The sequence below is a fragment of the Pristiophorus japonicus genome, chromosome 8 (assembly GCF_044704955.1).
Source record: "Pristiophorus japonicus isolate sPriJap1 chromosome 8, sPriJap1.hap1, whole genome shotgun sequence".
Lineage (NCBI taxonomy): Eukaryota > Metazoa > Chordata > Chondrichthyes > Pristiophoridae > Pristiophorus > Pristiophorus japonicus.
In genome coordinates, this window is record NC_091984.1 from 189,205,744 (window position 1) to 189,230,024 (window position 24,281).

The window sequence follows — 24,281 nt, forward strand, 5'->3', positions numbered from 1 at the left end:
TTCAGGCGGTAACGGGCCTTAGCGGGAGGCTGAATTTTGGCCTCATTGACTCAGGCTCGGCTGCCAACAAGCCCAGGTGGCCATCCTTTCTGTGTGAGCTTGGACAGCAAGTAGGTTATTTCATTCTAGCCAACATCACAGCCAAACGTGATTCATTTTGCAGTCTGATCATTGATTGCCTGGAAAACTGGCCTTTGAATCTCATTTTCATCCAATCAGAGCCAATCTTGAATGACAGGGATCCCAATTTCAGAAGGAATGTCGAGATGCCTCCCCCAATGGCTCAGTAAGATTATCTAGAAAGTAGTCGAGCCATACAGACCAGCAGAATTCCAGGTGCGGTCTCCTCATTGTGCGAAGTTAACTAATTTTAAACAAGGCAGTGTTTGTGGTGCTGTGGTTGGGTTCAGCACCCTGTGTTTTGGAAGAAGAAATCAGGCAGAAATCCTACTTCTGATCACTATTCAAAGACCCCTGCTGAAATCGCACCAGTCTGAATAATGGATGAGAATTAGAACAGGATTGGGCTCAGCTGTGATGGCTCCCATAGTCAAATACCCCACTGTTTTAAAAAAAAAAAAATACCCCACTGACACTCACTGTTGAGGCTCACAGGAGTAATTGTTGCTTGGAAGAGGCCCACAGTAAAAAAAAAACTTCAAAAGAGCAGAGTTAACAAATTGGAAAGAAAAGAGAAACCTGACGATATGACAGAGGAGGCTCCGTGGAAAAGGTAAGTCACGTATTTAAAAATCTAAAACAAAATTCAAAGGATGCAAAACATGTAGAATAGGGAATGATAGAAAGACACTGGGCCTGAACTTGCTGGCCTTACCGCCCACTGCCGCCGAGTTCTTTGGGCGGTCTCCTCACGGTGCCATTTTCATGGAGGTCTCCCGCCGGCGGGAGAGGAGGACCGCTGGGAACCGCCCGCTGACAGCCGTTAGTGCGCAAGGTGCGTAAGTGACCTCCCGCCCGCCGAGCTGGCAGATTGGTGCGAGTGGGAGTGGGCGGCAGCAGGGAGAAGGACCGCTGTGTGGAGGCAGGTCTAACCCCAACGGTACGTAAGAAGACCTGCAAAAAAAGGTCAGTGAACTTCTTTTATTTTTATTTTTTTCAGCGATTTATGTGGATGGGATCCCCTGAAGGTGTTTCAGTGGGGTTTTTTTTGTGTGCAAATTTTTATTTTTAGTTGTTCCCCCCTCCCTGGGCCCGACTTAATCCTCGGCGGCACTTTGCCGCCGAGATTGGGAGTTCCCATCCGCTGCCGCCCAGATTCACAGCGTAAGTCGCTTTTTCGCCGCCGTGCGGTCTTTCAAGGACTTTTTCACGAAACTCCCGCCCAAATTACCGTCAGGTTTCTCAGCGGTCCTTTGGGCAGCACTTGGGCGGAACTTGGCGGAACACCCAGTTCAGGCCCAAAGGTTTTTGGAAAAATAAGAAAGAGAGAGACATCATTGGAAAGAACAAGATAATTAGGGAAAAAGAGAAGACAGAACAAGCTGACATTTTTTTGGTTTACTTTAGTAGTTTAGGGTTTCCTGACTTTTAAGGTTTTGTTAATCTTAGCAATATAATGGCCCAGGTTTTGCGGTCAGCGGGGTAATTAAGGATTACACTGCCAGCATCCGACTGAATGCACACATACCTGTTGCAAGGCCCCAAATGGAAAGTTACTGTTGGATGCTGCAGAGTAGAGCACAGCGCAGTGACCCAGGGATCCCAGGGGTGGACCATGTGCACGAGCGGGTGGTGCTCCAATCAGGAAGCAGAAGCTCTCTCATTCTCCCCTCCTAGATACTGTGGTATTTGCTCGGGAGAATATAGCAGCTGATGCTGCTGAAAGTTTTTATGCATTTTGTACCATGAAAGGTCACCTGACGATACAGTGAGGGGAGTAAGAGAAGTGTATTTTGGATTTTTTTTTAATTTGCAATACTGTCAATTCCCCGAACAGTCTCTCGCTCTACCCAGTCTGCATTTACTCCTTTTCATGTGTATTTAAACAAAAAAGCATGAGTTGAAGATTATTTCTTGATATCTCCTTATGCTGTGCAAACAGGCTCCTCTGCCTGGTTGCACCAGCAGTAAAATGTTCATGCGTAATTGCTGGGCAGTTGGTAGACAATTTGTCGAACTCTGTGCCAGCAATGAGGATCTCGAGGTCGGTGAGGATCATCTGTTAAGTCAGAACTTGACAGATCGCAAGTTCAGAATTCAGCACATGCGCCAAACCTGCTGTATATTTCAAAGGCAGTATGACAGTGTACTCCGAGAGTATGCCATCATCAAAAGTTAATGGCTGACCCAGAGTCTAGAATTCGCTGTGGTCCAAGTGTTATGCTAATCCTGGATGATGCTCTTCCTGCTGCTGATGGGTAGGAGGAGGGGTTGGTGTATTATAATGATAATGATGATTAAGGAAATATTAATAATGGATGAGATTAAAGATAAAAGGTGACGCTCATACCTGCGCAGTCTGTGATGGTTTTGGTGCTTGCTTTCTTTGGCCTTGCTGCATCCATTTGTACCCGATGCCTGCACCATCGTCGCTGTGCTCGACGTCTCAATTCTCCTTTCATCGTTCCTGTATGACTGGTAGCTCGATGTACCACTGTGGTTAAAACACAAGAAGTGGAGAATTTCAGTCACTTTTGACAAATCCAAGTCCAACCCATTTGTTGCTTGATGCAAAATGCAAGGGGGTCAGGTCAGTCCCCGAGCAGCAGGGGGTATCTTTCACCTTCCCCTCCCCGGTAGTAACATGGCCGAGTGGTCAGACTCCGGTTTTCGAACCTGTCCAATTTTCATCCCATTGATTACTGCTCAGGCGGGGACAGTGAAAATGGCCTATTTTAACTCCACTATAATGGTTCACTGTGACTCTATGAAAATGAGGATGACCAAAATGATTGCTTCAGTGGCATTTCAATTACTAGTCCCATTTCTAAGCAATTGTTCAATACTGCTGTCATAACACTCTGAGTTCTATATGGTGCAGAGATTGCCCCACACACTTACAATTGCATGGTGATGAATGACGTATGCAGTTTTTATCTGTTCAAAGCAGTTCATCATCATCATCATAAGGTGTTAAAAACTGTTTGTCATCTCAATAGCGTGCGAGATATTGTGCTAAAACATTGTTCACTCAGACAATGCATACAATGTGAAAGGGTCACAGTGAGGAGCCTATAGTCGTGGCAGGATCGAAATCTATTTGAAATTGAAAGCTTGAGTTGGAAGCATGGCTGTGGAATGATATGGACACAAAAGAAAGCATCAGACTGCAGAAAGAAAGAGCTTTAATAGAGAGTGACAGCAGTTTTCACATGGTAATCAATGGCAGATTATCACTTGATAAACTTGCTATGACTATGTCACAATTGGCAATGCTTCCAAGCCGTAAATCACAATTGATATGCACCACTTGCTGACAAAAGAGCCCCAAAATGGAATACAAATCATCTCCTTAAATCCTACTGTAAAGTTGATAAAATAACAGTCCCAGAAGTGATTTCAAGAATGAAATCCTTTCTCGGGATTCCTGCAACCCCCTCAGTGATATCGGTGTCTTGCATTCATTTGTGGGTTTCCACTTTTCCATCTGTAAATCTGTACATGTGAGTCCTGCAGTATTACATAGTGGGAAATGTGGGATTTGGAGGCTGGAGGACAGTAGTTATGGACGTGATTTTTCTTATCGGGTCCGGAAAGAGGTGGGCGATTTCGGGTGTGTTTTAAAATTCCGCTGTGGGTTCCATCGTGCTCTGTTGAAATGATTTTCCCCTGATTGGGCTTGTTAAGCCCGCCCTGCAAGGTTCCCAGCCAATTAAAAGGAAGCAGGTCTGATGACATCATTTGATGATATGTCATCAGCCGGTTTCCTTCAAGGGACCATGCCCATATTCGTTTTGACAGTTGTGCTGTCAGTGTTTTGCAGCATTGAAGTGCCGCAAACACTGACAAACACTGCACAGAGTTGCACGGCTGCACCCAGGCTCTCCCATCACTCACGTCAGGTGCTTATGGAAGGAGTCACAGCAGGCAGGGAGCACCTCTTCCTTTCCAATGGATGAAAGAGGCCTCCCAAGCTCCCCAACGCAGCCTGGTTGCACATTGCACAGGAGGGCACAAGCAGGGATGTCGTCAGGAGGACCTGGCTGCAGTGGCACAAACCTTTCAATGATTTCCGTAGATCATGAAATGTTACTGTAAAGCCACACTCAACCTCATCCTGCTGTGCCACTCATCTCATCCCCATCACTCTGCCTTCCCTACCCTACTCCTGCACATCCTTACTCACACCAAATTATCTTGTACCTCCACCCACCCCTTTCTCTCTATTTACATTATCACTTCCCATCTCACTAGCCACCTCTCACACTAACCTTCATCCTAGTGCAAGCATACCAAGTTAAAACACACAAGGGTAGGCACTTGGCTCTTTTAACCAATGTTCATGTAAGGTTTCCATGAAAGTGTTGTCAAACATTGAAATCTTTATTTTCAACACTTTGCCTTCGGACAGCTTTGTGTGCTCCTTTGGAAGTGGCTTCGTGAGTTGTAGTGAATTGTGAGACATAATGGTACCCCCACAATGCTGATGAGCATGAAAGTAATAGCTTGGGCATTGTGGGGATGCTTTATGATGTGGTGTGGGATGGTGCCAACCTAGTGTAGCATGTGGCAGCCAGGGTGTACAGCATCAAGTGAAGTAAATCTGGCCATGGTGAGACCATCCCTGGCCTCCCGGGCAGCAATATGGTCAAGTGCTAATGCCCTGTGTCCTGTGCAGAATCAAGTGATTGCGGAGAAGGTTGGTATTGTTGTTGGTGTTGTTGGTGTGCTGGTGATGTTGGTGTTGGGGCTGATCGTGGTGGAATTCCGAGGACCAAGTTGATATTTTTTCAAGGGCACCAACGCTGATGGAATAGATGACAGGTGAACTTGAGATGACAGAAGCAGGCTGTCAATGGTGAGAGAGGTTGTTCCAATGAGGTGACACTGGATAGAGAGTTTACTCCAAACATTTGCAACCTGCATAAAGCTCAATCTGTACCTGTAACAAGCATACACTGAAGCAGTCGATACTGGGATAATTCTTCGAATTACACACTGGTGGTGAAAAACCTCGACTACAGCCAGGGCACATCAGAAAATTACTGGCAATGGATGCAATCTTTCATCACTGACATGTAGGGTATTGTCACAGACCTCCCTGTTCTGGTTTGGGCCTTCTGTCTTGTGTTTATGGCAAAACCGCTTCCATTAACATACAAAGACTCCTTTGATATAAAGCACATTCCTTATTATGTGCTATTAAGTAGGGCACTAGTCGGTCCCCAATTATGGTGTATCGCACCCCAGTGATCATGTGGACTGGCCATCACATTCTCCTGTTTCCTTTGAATAGCAGAAAACACCACTGTGAACCACTGCATAGAGGCTAAAACTCTTCGGCGCTAAAATTGGCGCTTTGCGCAGGGCCAGTTCGAGCTGTGGGCCGGTGCTACTGGAGCACTAATACGTTAGCGCGGGGGCGTGGCGGCGACATCGACTCGCACGGATTTTCCACCGGGGCTCTGCCGATGAAAAGTAGTTGATGAAAGATAGCACGGGCATGGGGCATGCATTGCAATGTCATCTTCACTGTGCGCACCGACCCCTTTGTGTCTGCGGGGGAAGCTGTCACGTGGGTGCGAGGTCTGCGCGGGGCCATGCCACCGACTGTTTCTCGATGTGAGCAGCTGTGGTGGCTGTGGCACCCCAGTTACTCTTAAAGGCCGCAGCAGCAGCAGCCGTCATCTATTTTGTGTCGGCCGATTTCTCAGTCGACCCAACAATGGCAGCCGCTGGTTCAGCTGGGCCGGCACCAGGCAGGACGGCACCCCCTCTTGTGTGCCGGGACACAGGCCCGACTGACACCCTCCCTGGTGGCCCAGTGGCAGGCACTGAAGGTCCTGCTCAGATCGCAACGTCCCTGCTCTTTAAGAGAACGGGAGGGGCATTGCGACACGGTGCCATGTGCTGAGCACGGCGCTGAGCATCGCACCCGGCAAATGGTGCACAAACGCCAGGGGAATGCAGGGGGAACGCCGGGTTAGCGCAGTCAACATTTGCTTTGTACCAAGAGATCTATTCCACACCGGGGCCGGTGCATCCAGCGCTAGTGGCAAAAAACCTCCATCTGCGAAATGACTGCCCCAAACCCAGCGTGGGGACAATTAGGCCCTTGGTATTTTTTGCACTGTGAGCACTATATAGCAGTGAGGCAAAGCAGGACATTGGAAGCCAATAAAAACAGTAAACTTGCAGGGTTAGAATTTCTGTTGCTGGGTAGCCAATCTCACAATCGTTTCCCATAACTTCATCGGAAACCCCAGATAAACAGCCTAAAAAGTATTTCTCCAGGGTTTCTATCCTGGCAAACGATTGAGGAGTTACGGTGAAGGATCGGAATGTTACGGTGAAGGATCGGGGTGCTACGGTGAACGATTGGGATGTTATGGTGATGTTCGGGATGTTACAGTGAAGGATCGGGATGTTATGGTGAAGGATCAAGATGTTATGGTAAGGATTGAGATGTTATGGTGATGATCAGGATGTTACGGTGAACGATTGGGATGTTATGGTGAACGATCGGGATGTCACGGTGAAGGATCAAGATGTTGTGGTGAAGGATTGAGATGTTATGGTGATGATCAGGATGTTATGGTGAACGATGGGGAAGTTATGGTGAACGATCAAGATAGCCGCACAGAAATTCCAGGTGAGAATCTGTCCACATAGGATTGAAATAAAAATCTTACAATGCAGTCCTTTCATGGCTTGATAAGGGCTAGGACTTTGGATGAAACAGTCTTTGAGACCTTTATGTCTGCCCATCTTCAGTAAGCATCCTTTGCTGTGATTTATGCCCTAGGAATTCTTTATGTTTCAGCCTTTTCTTCAACAACAGCTATCAGACTATCAGACGTTGTGAATCGGGAGTATATTTCCATCTTACGTGTTCCTGATGCAGAGCTTCCCATGACAGGAGCACTGAAGCACGAATAATGACCTCAGTGTTTTAATGTCTAGATGCGTATCTTCCTGCAAACATTTTCTTTTAATGCTTCAGCAATCAGAAAAATTACATTTGTCTATCAGTCTGCATGCATTAGCATTTCAAAAATGCTGTGTTTGATATCTGGCAGTAATTGAAACCACAAGCTCATCTGATTGGCAGGTGCTAGGGTTGACATATATAAATTAGCCTTTGGCCTTCAAAGGCCCAATAATTTAACTAGCTCGGCTTCAAAAGCTATCAGGGCTGCAGTTCCGCTTGTTTGATTTTGGTAAGGGAAGACAACTGCCATTTTGACTCTAGCTATTTTGAAAACTATGTAAAATAATTCATACAGTTCATCATTTGTCACAGGACAAAAGCTCTGCTGTCATCACACTCCATCGACCACATAATACTGCCTGCGGAAAGGGATCCTGCTCACAGACATCTGCCAATGCTGCTCTAACCTAGGAGTTGGGCAGGAGTGAGCCTGTATGGTCTGCCCCCACCTCCCTCTCCCCTCGCAGTGGTGCTTGGATTCTGCTCAGTGCTTCATCCATCAATCAGCTTCTTTACTAAGGCAAGTCCAACATAGAACGGGGGCGTTAATGGAGCAAGGCAGTGGTGAGGACCATGGTTTGAGTTCTGAGCTTTGCATTGCTGCTGATAAAGGAGTATTGCAAACTTCTACCTTATTACAAGAATCTTATGTCTGTGTGCACTTTTCTATTTGCACAACTTGACTTCCTGTTGTCATGTTTTTGTCACACATTTTGTGTCAACTTTCTCCCATTATAAAGTCCTATGTCCACATTTATGATGGGTACTGGCGTGGTAAACGTGTTATTCTGATTGCACATTCTAGTCACTGGGTTCCCACAATACTCTCAAAATGCTTTCTGAAAACACATAGAAAGAACTTGCATTTATATAGCTGGCACAGCCACGATGGAGCGAGTGGCCTCCTCTGTGCTATATGGTCCTAAGATTCTGTGATATAGCGCCTTTCACAATCCCAGAACAAGGACGTCTCAAAGCACTTTACAATGAAGTACTTTTGAAGTGTAGTCGCTGTTGTTGCAAGTAACTAGTAGCACAATGCAGAACTTACATAAGACTGTACTTAAACTATTCTCAAAACAATAAAGCCTCAAAAATCATTGTCATTTTTGATAAAATATTTAAATCAAGTCTCCAATGAATTGCTTCATGACAAAGATCTTCACAGAGCCCCTTCAACTTGCTTCCACTGATTACATGCAGTCAAAACAGGGAACTGCGATCCATGGAGGCAAACACTGAACTCTTATACAATTGATGGGATTTCAAAGGGTAGGCAACTTCTGAAGATTCCTCACAATAGCCAGCTGGTTGTTAAAATGGAGACATGTCGTCCTTTGAAATGTTCTCCATTGCAAACTCTCATGTGTTAACACATCAAGACATGAGGTAATGTCTGATGCAATCAAATTATAAAACTGGGGCAAGGATATCACTGCAGAACTGGCTAGAGAAAATGGTGAATCGGGAACTGCCCCGAGATAGCTTGTCATATTGTTTTACATCTCCACAAATACAAAAGAATTTTTTTAAGAATACAGTTACCCAAAGTCAGTCTTTAAATCACGCTGATGTATATGCCTACGCATTTTTTAAATTGTACATTACTATTCCTGTTTGAGACATAATGGAGTGTGTCCTGTCACATCCCTATTCACAGCCTATCTGTTTACATTGAGAAAAGTGGTTGCTCATGAGTGTTTGCAAGGCAGTAAACTCATTGAGGGGTAAGACTGCAAATATGTGGGTTGGATAGCAATGCAATGAATATTGATTTGGTAATACAAGCAACCTGGATATTGACAAAGCACTGACTATAGTGATGTTGTTACATGCATAAAGCAAAACACTAAACTCCCCACTGGTGAAAATCAAGATATCTCTAAAGGAAGCTGAAGACAAGTCTTGAAGTAACAAATCTTTTACGAGGTTTAGTTCCAATATTTCAGAGAGTGTTTATGCCTCGCATACCGTCTTCTCAGATCATCTTTGAATTGAATTTTTAATGACGTTTTACAATCCCGAAAGTCTTGTTCAAAGCAATTCAATCCCTGGATTCCTGACCTATAGTAGAGTATAATGGTAATATAAAAGACATTTTTCGTATGCTTTCTCAACAGGAACGACCCTCTGTATTGATAAAGGCAACTGCATATTATGATAGAAAACACAGTTGGAAAGACATTGCAGGATGGGCTGAAAGATACTCCACGGGGCATAGATTGCGGCAGATAGATCACTTTGATAAATGTTTCTGTGTTTCAGTGTTTAAATGGACTCCAATCAGTTCAAGGTCAGGAGAGGCTATCCAGCACACATGTTATCTAATTCCTTGCTCTTGCAATTTTCCACCTAATCCATTTTGATTACACCCTATTACTTGTCTGTTATTAATCAAGGCATACAGCAAACCAACACAAAAGCACAGATAAGCCTTAATTAATAAGTCTTTTATGTAATGACAATTCCAATCTTCCCTGTGTTGTTGTGACTGTTTTTAGCCTGACAGCTAATACTGTTTTGCGCAACACAAAGATCGACAACAATAGGGCCTCCTTTTGCTCCTTAGTGTTCTTTTTCCAATCTCAAGACCATTCAAGAGACACAAAACATTCATTGCCGAGGTTTATTGGACGTTGCAATTGACTGTCAGCAGATAGCAGCTCGAAAAGCACTGTTGATGAGCCTTCTAAATGAAATCGATTCTTCCATCAGCAATGCGCCTTTCTCTGATCAAACTAAGAATTTATGGGGAGCTTTGAAGGCAATAACTAACTTCATTCGAGGCTGGTACAGTTCATACCTGTCAGTGTTGTGTAATGTCCCCTGACATGCAATTGCTCTGAAGTCTAAAAAAAATGGTAAACTTTACAAAACAATGTCTGGCTCATACAGACTTTCTCTTCTTGTTGCTTGACTAGTTAGGAAGGAAACTCAATGGAAGAGCAGCATCGATGTGATTGCATCTTGAAGCCTTGCATGCTGCTTAGCAACCTTATTCAAAATGATGTCAGTCGATTGAGCTCACCAAATAACAATTGCACTCTTACATAAGAAAGGTTAGCAATTGACTCTTGCAAATCTCAGGTTTTAAATGCACTACCTAATGTGGAAGCGGTCTATAGATGCCAAGAAGGCCCCAGGCTTCATCACATTGAGTTAGCCGATCTGACCGAGGTGGCAATCGTTGAGCCACAATTGAACACAATGTCCTTGGGCTGGAGAGAAGAAAACAGTTGTGGTTTGCACTGCCATGCGGTTGTTTTAACTTTGAGTTGCTGGGCGAGAAACAGACGATAATTGAATTGGCTACCCACTTTACTCCCCGCATGATTATCTTATGCCTTCAACCATGCTTGCATTTATCGAATACAGCAGCACTTCTCAGCCAGATATTAAACAGGGTATCAGGTGGCGGGCTGGTCTGCTCACATTTCCCACATTACAATGCTGACTACACTCCAAAAGTACTTCATTGGCTGTAAAGCACTTTGAGATGTCCGGTGGTTGTTAAAGGTGCTATATAAATTTCTCAGAGTTAATTTTACACTTCCTTATTGGATTTTCTTTTACTTTATTTTTGCTTGGCTTTCCGTCTCCCTCCTCCTTCCAAGCCTTTCACGGGGAAAGGGCGGGGGAGTGGGACCAGCTGAGGTGCTCTTGCAGAGAGCCGGCACGGGCTCGACGGGCCAAATGGCCTCCTTCTGTGCTGTAACCATTCTATGATTCTATGAAAAACTGTCAAATATTTTGAACCTTTATGAAGGCTAAAATACTATTTGTCCTCGTATTCAGTCACTTGCCTTTAACTGGGCTTTAAAGTTGAACTGCTAGCCAGATTGTTTCACATCCTCATTAGGCTAGTGGCTGATACAAGCTGAAAGTTTATGAGAAAGCAAGAGCGTGTATTTTTATAGCACCCCTTTAATCTCCTGAGGATGTGCCAAAGTGCTTCACAGCCAGTGCAGTTACTGCTTTTATGTAGACAAGCAGAGCAGCCAATATGCACTCAGCAAGATTCCACAAACAATAAATGAGGTTACTTTGTTATTCTGTTTTTGGTGGTGTTAGTTTGGGGAGGAATTTACACCGGGCCGCTGTAAGAACCCCCTGCTTTCATTGAATAGTGCAATGGGATTTTTTTTACACCTAAATGAGCAGACAGTTTAACATCTCATCCAAAAGGTGGAGCAGTCCCTCAGTACTCACTGACGTGTCAGCCTAGATTGGGGCTTGAACCCACAACCTAATTATTCAGATGACCAGCTAATTATATAGGAGGTGGGTGGGGTGGCTTGACCCATCCACCTCCACGGAGGTGTGTGGGGGGCTTGACCCATCCACCTCCATGGCACGAACCTGGTATTGCAGTACTTCCAGGAACGGTGCAGTGGCTCTCGGCCTTTTGGCTAAGAGCATTGGCGCAGAGTGATCCTTGATGTGTGCAGGGTGACCTCTGGCGTTTGTGATTTGACAAAGAATTGGAAAGATTGGCAACGAAAAATTAAAAAAAAAAAAAAAATTATTATTATCCAAATCACCTGACCCTGTAAAATGAGGTGCAGAGAGACCACAGAATCAGTGCCTTACTCTCAAGGCTCTTGATGAAATTCTGGAGGATTGCCAGCAGCTGTGGAACTGGGCCCCAGTGTAAGTAAATGACTTCAGGAAAGGAGGGGAGCTCATTGGGAGAGAAAACACCCCGACAGGATCAGAATGCAGCTTGCTTTGGATTTTCCAAATTTTGAGGAAGAATGGGACCCAATTAATAAGCTTTTCTGATTCATTTGCCATATATAGATAACATTGCATCATTTGCTGTCCATAAATATTCCACACAAAGATAAGTTAATCTTATTGAATGACAATATCAGCATACATAAATCTAAAAAAAATATTTGTAATATTTATTGTGTCTGTGTTCCATAATTTTGAATAGAAACTAAACTGGTTGTCTTGAAGTAAAACAGTTCACAAATAATCATCTGTTACAGAGCATTACATCTACATTCACATATTCATAGATGATTCATCCAAATAGCAAACAACAGTCATGACCCATCATGAGGAGAAGAGAACGAAGGGTCAGTGTGCATTCACACTAACTGGAACACCAGCATGATGTGGTTTTGCCTAACACTGACACTTCAGTTATGGAATAAATAAATAAATAAGGCGGCTTTATCATATCCTCAAGATATCCTGAAATGCTTTATAACCCAATGGATTACTTTTGGGATCTTCAGGCTGCTTTCCCACGCTAATCCGACCAATGGATCATAGTGTGATTGCAGCCTGAACCTGCAGTCAGTGCCTGACCCGACAATGGAATGAAAGGAGGTAATCTCACTTTACTTCATTTTTGGAGTCATTTTGGGCCTGAACACCCAAGTTGTGTTAGACAAGTTTAGTGTCAGTGTGAAGTTGAAACCACTTTGCTCCAACCCTAAACCTCGAGAGTGAATGTACTGTTAAATGACTGTGAAGAGAAGGGGATAGGTTTGGAAAGTTCACCCAAGATAACATTGAAGGAGCACAGATGAATCACAAATAGGAAGACATTGCAAAAGAAAGAAAGACTTGTATTTATTAGTGTATTTCACAACCTCAAGATGACCCAAAGCACTTTACAGCTAATGAAGCACTGTCACTGTTGTAATATAGGAAATGCGGCAGCCGATTTGCGCAAAGCAAGGTTCCACAAATAACAATAACATAATGGCCAGATAATCTGTTTAAGTGGTGTTGGTTGATGTATAAATATTGGCCAGGACACCAGGGAGATCCCACCCCTCTTCTTCAAATTAGTGCCATGGGATCTTTTACATCCACTTGAGAAGGTAAAAGTTCAACATATCATCCGAAAGATGACACCTCTGACAATGCAGCACTCCCTCACTATTGTATTGGAGTGTCAGCCTAGATTTTCTCTGGAGCGGGACCTGAACTCACAACGTTCTGGCTCAGAAGTGTGAGTGCTACCAACTGAGCCACAGCTGACACAAAGTAAACAATTGAGGATAACCATTAGAAAGATGCAGGATTCCTGGAGGCTGAGCTCGAAGAGAGGAGGCGCCGTGTCAGATACACTGATTATGGAGTTGGAACCTGAAGCAACTCATTATACAACAAGAAACAGTTGGCCACAGAGAATGCCTCAAATTGCCACTCTGAAAGCTGAACTACATAAGCCCCACAATGATTACATTGCAATATGCAACAAGGCTGGCCCAGTTAACCCAATAGGCTAACTCAATAACCAACTTGTCAACTTACCATGTGCACAACTAACCACGCTTCACTCAGAGATGCAACTGGTCAGATCTCCTTGGAATCATCTGAGGCACAGTCTGTTGCGATTGATGCAACAAATACTGTGGCTAACGTTCTTACATAGAATTACATAGAATATAAAGCATAGAAACAGGCAATTTGGCCCAATCAGTCCATGCTGGTGTTTAATGCTCCATTTGAGTCTCCTCCCACCATTCCTCATTTAACTCTATCAACATAACCCTCTATTCCTTTCTCCCTCATATAGTTATCGAGCTTCCCCTTAAATGCATCTGTACTATTCACCTCAAATATTCCCTGTGCTAGCGAATTCTACACTCTCGTCACTCTGTCGAAGATGACTTGCCTGGTACCAATTAATTTGCTCGAAAATGCCACATTGTGTGAAAGTGAAATTATGTTAATGTATGAGTCCTATTACATCAATTATATGGTATGTATAATGATTAAAGCTGCTATTTTTCAAATGTTGCCCATTAAAATGTTTAAAGTGAAGGGCAAAGAGAGTTTTTAGTTGTATGATTCACAGCAGATTTGTATTTAAGCAGAAACATGTGAACAAGTATTAGTGTAAGACAGCAAGAGGTATTAAATATTATTTTCAATTTGTCTTAGATAATACATTTTTCTATTCCAAAAATAAACTCCTGGAAAATGCCAGCTCGGCTTATTCAAATGAGATCTGCCTTTAATGTTAGTCTTAATTGGTCTTTTAGTCAACTTGTGCTGTTCTGTCAAAACTGTCTTTAATAGTTTGCGGATAAATTGTAATAGCAGTAACTGCCCTGTAAGTGTTGTACTGGCACTAATGGTAACATACCAGAATCGGTGTTAGGCTGCATTTACTTAGTTTAGCACTAGTGCAAAAGATTTTGGCTTTGTAATGACAGTAATTTGTCAGTGTAAATCTGGAGTCAGGGCCTGGTCTGATGTTGGGATTAAGCAGGACTACCTGGAGAGTGTAGTCTCATGCTGCATCAGTTTGGTACCACTTGCAGTGTAAATCTGGTGAAGGACAGGCATTTCCCCAACCATATCGGCAGTTCAGCCCTGCTTTACGATGTGCTCCATTGGACCGCATCCCCCACCCCACCCCCTCCCCACCCTTCCCCATCCCCCCAACCCCCACCTCACCCCCACCTCACCCCCTCCTTCCCCACCCCCCCCACCCCTTCCCCACCACCGACCCCCCCCATTGAATTTAGCGAATCCGCCTAATCTCAATTTAATTGTTTAGAGCACAATGATTCTCCCATCAGTTAACTCTTGGATGAGAACTCTGCCCACATCTGTACCCAGGCATGCACACAACTCTCTCATGGGCAATACTGCTGTAGCTCTAGCCAGGCAGGAGTCAGGCAGTGGATGTGTTCACTTGGAACCCAGACTGCAGTTACAGGTCTGAAACTGCGGTGATAATGCACCCTAAGTTGTTGATTTCACTTAAGAGATAAACTTATCAGATTCTGGTGCCAGTGTGTCAAAGGTAGAATATTATAGTGCAGGGCTAAATCATTACAGGGAGATAAGGCTAGAATACTAAAGGGATGTAGAGCTATAACACTATCGGGCTATAAGGGCTATAACACTATAGAGCTATAACATTATAGGGCTATAACACTAAAGCATGGTAGAGCTATAACACTATAGGGCTATCAGGGCTATAACACTATGGGGCTATAAGGGCTATAACACTATAGAGCTATAACACTATAGGACTATAACACTATAGGAAGGTAGAGCTATAACCCTATAGAGCTATAACACTATTGGAAGATGGGATATAACACTAAGGGGAGAAAGGTTATAAACAAAAGGGCTATACCACTATGGAGAGATAAGCATAAGATTATAGGACTAAAACACAATCGGGACATAGGCTATAAAACGATCACCTTGATTCTCCTGGAGCAAAGTCATGCAATATCGCCTCTTGAAGGAATATTTTCCATCTGCCAAGGTTAGTGATGCAAGAGTGGAATAGGCACTGTGGGATGGGAAAATCTGGCTTCTATCCATATAGTCGGATCTGCACCACTTTAGCTTCAAGCATGATGGCTCAGTTGAGTTTTCAGACAGGCCTAAAGCATTCGCGACAAAAATTAGTCTTACAATGCATTTAAATGAAGCCTAGCATGATTTTATACCTACTTAAGATGAGACAGGGTGCTCTCTCCACCCTTCTGGAGTTGGTTTAAAGGAAGCTCCATGGGTGATGGAGCTCCTGAAGTATCAGAAGCTTTGTAGCCATTATTTTCCAGTGTATTTTTAGCAATGGATATAGTTATTAATTTTAATGAGAGTTTTTCTCCAAAAGATTTTCATCTGTTTCTTTTTTCTTCTCTGCTTTGCTCCTCTCCCACCTAACCACTATATTTATCTCTTATTCTCTTAGGCAGTCACTCAGAGTCGAGGATGACTTGCTTCCACACTAATATGAGTTCTCGGGTGATTGATGAGTCCAATGCAGAACCTATAGTCTCTGTCACAGGTGGGGCAGACAATGGTTGGAGGGACGAGTGGGTGGGGTGCTTGGTTTGTCGTGCACTCCTTCTGCTGTTTGCGCTTGGTTTCCGCTTGCTACCGGCGAAGAGATTCGAGGTTTTTAACGCCTTCCCTGATGCTTCTCCTCCATTTTGAGTGGTCTTGGGCCAAGGATTCCCAGGAGTTGGTGGGGATATTGCACTTTTTCAAGGAGGCTTTGAGGGTGTCCTTGAAGCATTTCCTCTACCCACCTGGGACTTGCTTGCATGAGTATAGCGCTTGTTTTGGGAGTCTCGTGTCAGGCATGCAGACGATGTGGCCCGCCCAATGGAGCTGATCGAGCGTGGTCAATGCTTCGATGCTGGGGATGTTGGCCTGAGCGAGAACACTGACGTTGGTGCGTCTAACCTGCCAATGGATTTGCAGGATTTTGCAGAGGCAGCGTTGGTGGTATTACTCCAGTGCTTTGAGGTGCCTACTGTACATAGTCTATGGGCTCAATTTTCTCCAAAGCTTTTTTTGGTGTACTTGAAGAGTTACGCCTGTTTTCTGGGGGCTCAAGTACTGCAAAAAAAAAATTTCTAAGTTTCCCCGTTGGATTTCTTAATTTTGCCATGGCCTAACCTGTCCTTTTGTTTTCAGGGTGGAGCCTTGAACTGCACCAAAAAGATCAGGTTGCCATGGTAACCAGGGACACAATGCGGGCGGAGGCTACAAAGTGAAGCATACAGCCAGCTTGCAACACATTAAAACATATTACATCAACTTAAAAACACATTAAAATATATTGCAGCAACTTACCTCCAATTATTAAAGCTGGTCCTGCTCCCCCACCCCAAGCCCTGGCCAAAGGGCTTGCCGGTCTGCTTCCCTAGCCCGTCCCAAGCCCCTTGCCTGTGCCGGTCCAGCTCCAACTCCCCCACTCCCGTCCCCTCCAGCCCTAAGTGCCTTGCCGATCCGCTCCCCTGCCCGACCCTGGCTTCGCGTGCCTTACCGGTCCCGGTCTCCCGCTCCTAGCCCAGGCCGAATGGCCTCCTCCCTCCCAATCCCCGCACCTAACTACACCCGAAAGGCTTCCCCCCCCCCACCCCTGCTCTCTCCCCCCCCCCCCCCCCCAAACCACCTCTCTCACCCCCTCTCTCCACCTTTCTTGCTGCTGCTGTCCGGGCATCTGCTGCACTTACCTGCACCGATTTCCTTACCTGCGCCGATTTCTTTAGCTCACCAGAAGGTTTTTCTGCAGAGGTCACATACGCTGGCCGAAGCAGAACTGGAGTAACTCTGAGCTGGCCAAACTTGCCTAAATGGCCAGAATTGGCGCGGGTGGCAGGTTACGCACCCTTTGGCTGAAAGAAAAACTCACCCAAAAAAAACGTAACTAACTGAGTTACACTGGTGCAAATTGTTGGGGAAACTGTGTTTTTTTTTAAACTTAGGCCAAAAAAAGCGGCCTGCTCCAAAAAAACGGCGCAAATCACTGGGGAAAATTGAGCCCTCTGTCTCAGACATTTAAATTTTGACTATTGCCACTTCAGGGCTGCTCTCCCGCCCCGTTAACGAGCTCCCACCATCAGGCCCAACATGGGCCAAGAGCACGCCATGTGAACCAATCTCGGGAAATCCACCAGTACCGATTCAGTGCCATTCATACATCTTATTGTCCCCACAAAGGCTGAGCCAAGCATTTGACTTTAGATCTAGTAAAGATATACCGAGGTGTTCGCTCACTTATTTTAAACAGCTTAAAGTCACTGTCCAAATAGCAACGAGAGGAATACGAGACAAACACATCAAACATTTATATGCTTAGTATCCCACGGTGTAATATCAGCATCCTGATACTTAAGGATAGTACAACCGGAAATAGACAACTTCCATCTGGGTTACTCCCCCTCTGCACTCTGAGATCACCTGTAATAAGGTCTGCTATCACATATCACAAATAATTGCAACACCCAACCAGCCATAATCACTGGGATCCAGTTGGGGAGAGGTGGTTTGGAATGACTGGAGTGCCATTTTATTTGCATCACTGCAGATGTTATTCAGAGGTTGATGGTTCCCTCTGATGGTTTTGATAAAGGAAAAAAATGGGAGACTACCTTTTTACATTTTCAAGAAATGGAGAAGAAAATTGTTTTTCAATATATGAAATAGGGTTTGTGGAGTACAGCTATGGAAACATAAATATAGCAATGCCCATGCTATTACATAATGCACATTTAAACTTGCCAAAACGTATCAAAAATGTTTCTGAATTAGCCAGAATATTTGCGCTAAGTACTAACCTTTGGGGAGATGCTATAACTAAAAGCTCCAGTTCTAAGCATCTTAAAGCTGGCTTCTGGTACTGGATCTGTACTAAAGCTTGTTCCCATCATGCTTCATTTCACTTCTGTCAAAACACTGACTGAGGGACATTTGTCACAGGATAAGAAAAAGCAAGCAATAAAAGGAAATGGAAGGCTTGCATTATAAAATGCAATAAAAACATCAATAATGTTTGCCTGAAGTGAAAGATCCTTTTATCAAGCTGACATTACAATGGAAGGCATGTCCCAGGAAGAGAGAAATGGAATTTATGTTTTGGACCGAGTCCAGAATGGGTCATATTTGTACATGATGTAACAGATTGAAAATTAACAGGCTTTTGTTAATAGCTTCATATATTGCTTCGACTTTGTTTAAGATTGGCAGATATTCACTGAAGCGTGCAATGGGATTATGTTCCCTGTGGGTTAGCCTTTGTTGACATTTGACTAGATATCTGTTGCCAAACATGAACAATGGGTCAAATGCTGCTTTCCATTAGTACTATGTACTATAATTGCAGTCACAGTAGGCCAAGCTCGGGGCAATAATGGAGTACCATTAATGTAAGAAAAGATTCAAAATAAACACTAGCTTCATCACCTTCACATTGTCATAGGGGGAGAAATTCGGGTCATTTGTAGCCCTCCGTTAGTACTCCCTGGGGTCACTAACAGGGTGTAAACGACTTTGAGACCAGGCGCAGTACCGCTAACGACTCCTGCTAAATTCGGCGGGCGTTTAGCGGCAGTGCCATGGCATTATGCACTGCCCTCCTGCCCCTGGAGATCGTGACGCCACCATCGGGTGCAGTGCCCCGTTAGTGCCCCGGACCCTAAATTGGGTATCGCTCCCTGAAGCTGCGCCGAGTGATGATAGCGACAGCTTCGGGGTAGCGTTCTGGGTGGGGCGAAATTTAAAGGGGACGGGCTGGCTGCTCCTAAAAAAAAAAATGTCCAATTTTCTCGTCCGCGCCATTGCCACTTTGGGCGCGGGGTCTGTGCCGTGATCACTCAGCCCGGCACGCTGCTTGATCGCGTGGCATCCCCGTTCCCCGGTGGTCCAGGTAGGTGTGTTCACAATCTGCAGAGTAAGCAATTCAGGGAAGTGTTCCTGCTACGCAGTAGCGCAACACGGCCCAGTTCACAGCACGGCTGAGCCGTGCGGCCAACAGCCGAGCCGTATGCCCCACTATTGCCCCAGAAAGGAAGTGGAGTGCTTGATTTAGAGCTGCAATTCCTTTCGGGGGTGGGTAATCCCAATTTATCGGGAGAGGCGAGATTTCTGCGCCTGAGGCCAAGTCTCGTGCCTCGCAAGTGTTAATGCTCCTAAACGCGCGCGCTTGAATTTCTAGGCCATAGTGTTATAGCCATTTCAGAGTCAATTGTATACTTAAAAGTCTAGGATAAAGCTTTGATAGGAATGTGCTTTTCTGAATGTTTTAGTCTTGTTATGCATTATGCAGTGCTGAGGGAGTGCTGCACTAACGGAGGTGCCGTCTTTTGCATGAGACGTTAAACCCGTCTAATCTCTCACGTAAAAGATCCCATGGGACTATTTCAAAGTAGAGCAGGGGAGTTCTGGCCAATATTTATCTCTCAATCAACATAACAAAAACAGATTAACTGGTCATTATCACATTGCCGTTTGTGGGACCTTGCTGTGCACAAATTGGCTGCTGCGTTTTCTACAGTATAACAGTGACTACACTTCAAAAAGTACTTCATTGGCTGTAAAGCAATTTGGGACATCCAGTGGTTGTGAAAGGTATATAAATGCAAGTCTTGTTCCCAAGCTGCAAATATTGCTTGATGCACATTCTTTCATCTCCTTGCATCCTTACCGTGCTGTAACTTTGGGGTGGGAGTCATGCGGACGAGGCCCGAGATTTTAAATCCCTTGCCTCATCTGTATAGGATCAGTCAGGCTCTCACCCGGAACCAGCGGGAAGGGGCAGCTGGCCTCCTGGTGGGTGGGAGTACTATGTCGGGTGGCAGGAGTCCACCACTGGGGACCGAAGGAACGGTACCCAGCACCCAGCTAAGTTGATCGGTGTAATGTATGCAGCTGTGAATATGCCCACAGGTTTGTCGAGCTGTTGAGTTAAAAGTGTCTGGAGTGTCCCCCAGATCGGGGGGGCCACTCAATCTAATGTTTATTTTGTCCCCCCCCCTAAAAGAGTTGTAGAGCTGTTGAATTGTGTGTGAGTGGCTTAGCCAGTCACATGGTGTTCACAAGTCTCAATAAAACCCCAGTCAGTTGGGTTTAGGGAATCCACGATGAGGCATGTGGTCCTGAGCCTGGTGGATGAACTGGTAATGTGTAGTGTGATTGTTAAACCTTTGCTAATAAACCAACTAGTTCTTAAGAATTCATAGCAACACATTGCTATTAAGCAAAGAACCCATTAAGCAAATACATTACAATCGGGAAGGGGAAGCCCAAGGCAGAGGAGGCCTAAACGCTCTTCGTAGGGCCGGGAGGTGCACTCTTGCTTCTACTGGCCCATGAAGGAAATCAAAAAAGGAAGAGTTCCCCTTTCTTTCTGCAATCTATGAACTTTAATACCCAAGTTTGGCCTCACCCAATCACTACTTACATCAACTTGGCCCAGTTGGTAGCACTCTTGCCTCAGATTGTGGGTTAAAGCCTCCACTCCAACAGTTGAGCATGTAATCGATGCTGGAATTCAATTCAGCACTGAGGGAGTGCTGCATCAGCAGAGCTGCTGCATTTTGGATGAGTTGTTAAACCAAGGCTCTGTCTACCTGTTCACGTTGATGTAAAAGATATCATGGCACTATTCTGATTAAGAGTTGGGAATTCTCTAGTTGTCCTGGCCAACATGCACCTCTCAACCCCCACCAAAACAGTTTAACTAGTCATTCATCTCATTGCCGTTTACTGGATCTCGCTGCATGCAAATTAACTGCTGTGTTTGGTTATAAATTAACAGTGATTATACCTCAAAATAATTAATTGGCTGTGAAATGCTTTGGGGTATGGTGCTATAAAAATACAACCATTTTCTGTACATCTTGATTTATCATGTCTTCTCTCCCACTCTTTCCACCCTTGGTGGTGACCTCAATATTGGCCCTGGCCCTTCAGGTCTGTTGGTTGAACAAAAATGGCACATAGCTCAAAAAAATCAGGAGCAGGAACTTTATTATATTTTGAAATTACCAGTAAATTGCCTGTAGCATAGTTGATAAATATAATTTTTTTTAATATGGTGGCAGCAGAATTGGGAGACACAGCAGGAGAGAGAAACTTCAGAAACATGTCTCCAACTGGTGACGGGAGGCTACAACTACATCATTACGGTTGACATATAAAATCCAATAGGAAATGTTGACAGAAATTTACAATGCTAAATGTTCACAGAAAAGAGTGATCAAAAACAGTACCAACAGGAAATAGTGCTAGTGAATAAAAATCCCGACAGATATTTTTAAGGTTATGTCGAGAGGCCATAGTTTTTCAAATTGAGCTCCTTGGAAGGGACTTGATATCATCAGATCCTTGAATTTTTTCTTTCATCATCATAGGCAGTCCCTTGGAATCGAAGAAGACTTGCTTCCACTCTTAAAATCAGTCCTTAGGTGGCTGAATAGTCCCTGTCACAGGTGGGACAGACAGTCATTGAGGGAAAGGGTGGGTGGGACTGGTTTGCCGTACGTTCTGCGCTTGATTTCCGCATGCTCTTGATGATGAGACTCAGGTTGCTCAGCGCCCTCCTAGATGCACTTCCTCCACTTAGGATGGTCTTTGGCCAGGGTCACTTTATTCACTTACTAGCACATTCCTACTGATGAAAAGTGTTTTCTCAATAATAGCAAGGTTTTACTTCAGATGTTGTCTCTTTGAAGGTGGAACAAGGATTCTGGATCTCTACCAATGTTTGCAGTAGACGGCCCGCGTGGAGACATTTGAAAACCATTGCTACATAATGAGGATGGCAACTTTCTAAGTCTTGACATGATTCACCCACAACTTGGTGATCCTGTTTCCTTCTCGTCTGTTTTTATCTCGCTTTAATTACCAACCAAATGAGAATTGAAAGACTGCAGCATGAAATACCTAATTAATTGGACATCAGTCAAGGTCTGAATTATAAGCAACCTCAACTGAATAAAACGGACAATTAAGAAAAACCACAGAGCTGAATAGCACCTCATTTACTGTTTCCCGCCGTCCACTCCCAACTTCACTGAAAGGATATTACTATAAAATTCAATACCCTACTCATCCTGAATTTTATCTTCTTCTCTTCTTCTCAACTGTGGAGTCCTTAAGGTATTACAGCCAAATAACTGAAATCCCACAGCACTGATTGACTACGCATAACATCAAAGAGCTCACTGTATATTTTATGAATGCCTTGCCGTTAGATATGGGGACAGAACATCAAATTACTTAGGTCTGTGGGATGGGAACCTGCACAAAATCTTGTCGAAGGAGCCTTATCTGCCTGTGAACCACATTTATGTGTTGGCTAAATCAGGAGCAAATAAAATAATTCTCTCATTTTCATGTTGACAAATGTAAAGGATGGCAGTTCTGGCAAATAGAGCATTTCCCACATTGCACTTGGATACAGTATCAATACAGTATCAAGTAATTCCAGGTCAAGCAAGCCAATGATCCCCCCAGGGTCCAACTAAATCTTTGGTACAAAAAGGGAGATTTTCCACTTGCACATGCTGGAAACACACATCGTTAATTGTGCAGTCTTGGCCTGTGATTTTCCATGCATTAATTTTAATGGACAGGAAAACACATCAAAGTGGAAAATCTCCAGGGTCTCTCTGTTTCAAACTGACAGTGCGTGCTTACCGTGACTTCAGATGATCCAGTCAAACTAAATCTAAATTGGAGTTATGTCCATGTTGGCACATGTGAAAATTGTTGTGTTTGTTCGGAGACTTGCATTGATCTAGCATCTTTAATGTAAAAAAAAATCCCAAGGCACTTTTAATAGAAACAGATAAAGGAATGGATGTTGGGCTATGAATTAGGAGTATTGGTTGAATAAAATGCATTTTGTGAAGACTTTTAAAGCTGAGGGTGGTTGGGGGAAAAGAGAAGCAGAGTGGCTTAGTCCAGAGATTTGGGCTGAAGCAGCTAAAGGCTTTGCCACTAATGGAAGGGTGAAGCAAGGGCCAGATGCAACAATATTCCAGAGTTGGAGGACCAAATGCTGAAGAAAGGGATGTAAGGTTGGGGAAGGATTTTAAGTCAAACATGTGGATCTTAAATGTAATGATTTGGGGGCCAGGAAGCATTTGTCGATCAGTGAGCACCGGGGGTGATAGTCAGCTGGTTTTGTGCAGGACAGGATATGAATAGCTAAGTTTCAGACAAGTTCGACTTTATGGTTGGTGTTGTTGGCCAGCAAGAGGGCATTGGAATAATTGCTAATGCTTCCCCGCTCTCAAAAAATTGGCTTTAGCGCTCCAGGAAGGAAGTGGAGTGGTAGATCAAACACTCCAGGTCCTTCTTGGAGTGCTGAAGGCCATGGGCGGGGCGGAAAGCTCAGGAGCGCTGCACACTGCACCAAGGGAGTGGCGAACCTGAGGGATCAAACCGCCGCTGAAGCAGAGTGCCAGGCTGAACGACCGCGGGCAGGAACCCGCAAAGAAAACTGAGCAGCAGCGGGAAAACCAAGGTACGTTTTATTTTGTATTTTCCCTCGGACACATCGCCTTTAATTTTTGCCCCGGGAGTGGCCGACCGCCTGAGCTGTGCCTCCTGCAGCTGCCGGTGTTTTCACCCGGCATTACTGCAGGGTGTGGAAGTGAATTTGGGGTCCGGGGCGATGTGCACGGTGATGATGTCAGGGCGCAGGAGATTGGGGTGCAACGCCGTAGCACTAACGCTAAACTCCCGCCCAATATGGCAGAAGTAGAGGCATTAACAGGAAGTCAAATGCACCCAATTTCTCCCCCATAGTCCAGAATCTTCCCAACCCTGCGAGTGCAGGTTTGGAGACAGTCCCACTGTCAAAATGGCCCTGATTGACAGAGGGGCGGGATCCTACTCTGAACCCGCCTCCTTGTCAGTTTCCAAAGTGCCGAGT

At 44.6% G+C, this 24,281-nt stretch overlaps 1 protein-coding gene across 1 annotated transcript in view; it reads right to left on the reverse strand.

Moving 5' to 3' along the window:
* Positions 1 to 24,281, reverse strand: part of srrm4 (serine/arginine repetitive matrix 4) — a 437,595-nt gene that overhangs the window by 116,232 nt on the left and 297,082 nt on the right. Inside the window, exon 2 of the mRNA XM_070886319.1 lies at positions 2,471 to 2,614. Coding sequence (XP_070742420.1) covers positions 2,471 to 2,614 — 144 coding nt within the window. The remainder of the gene's footprint in view (positions 1 to 2,470; positions 2,615 to 24,281) is intronic.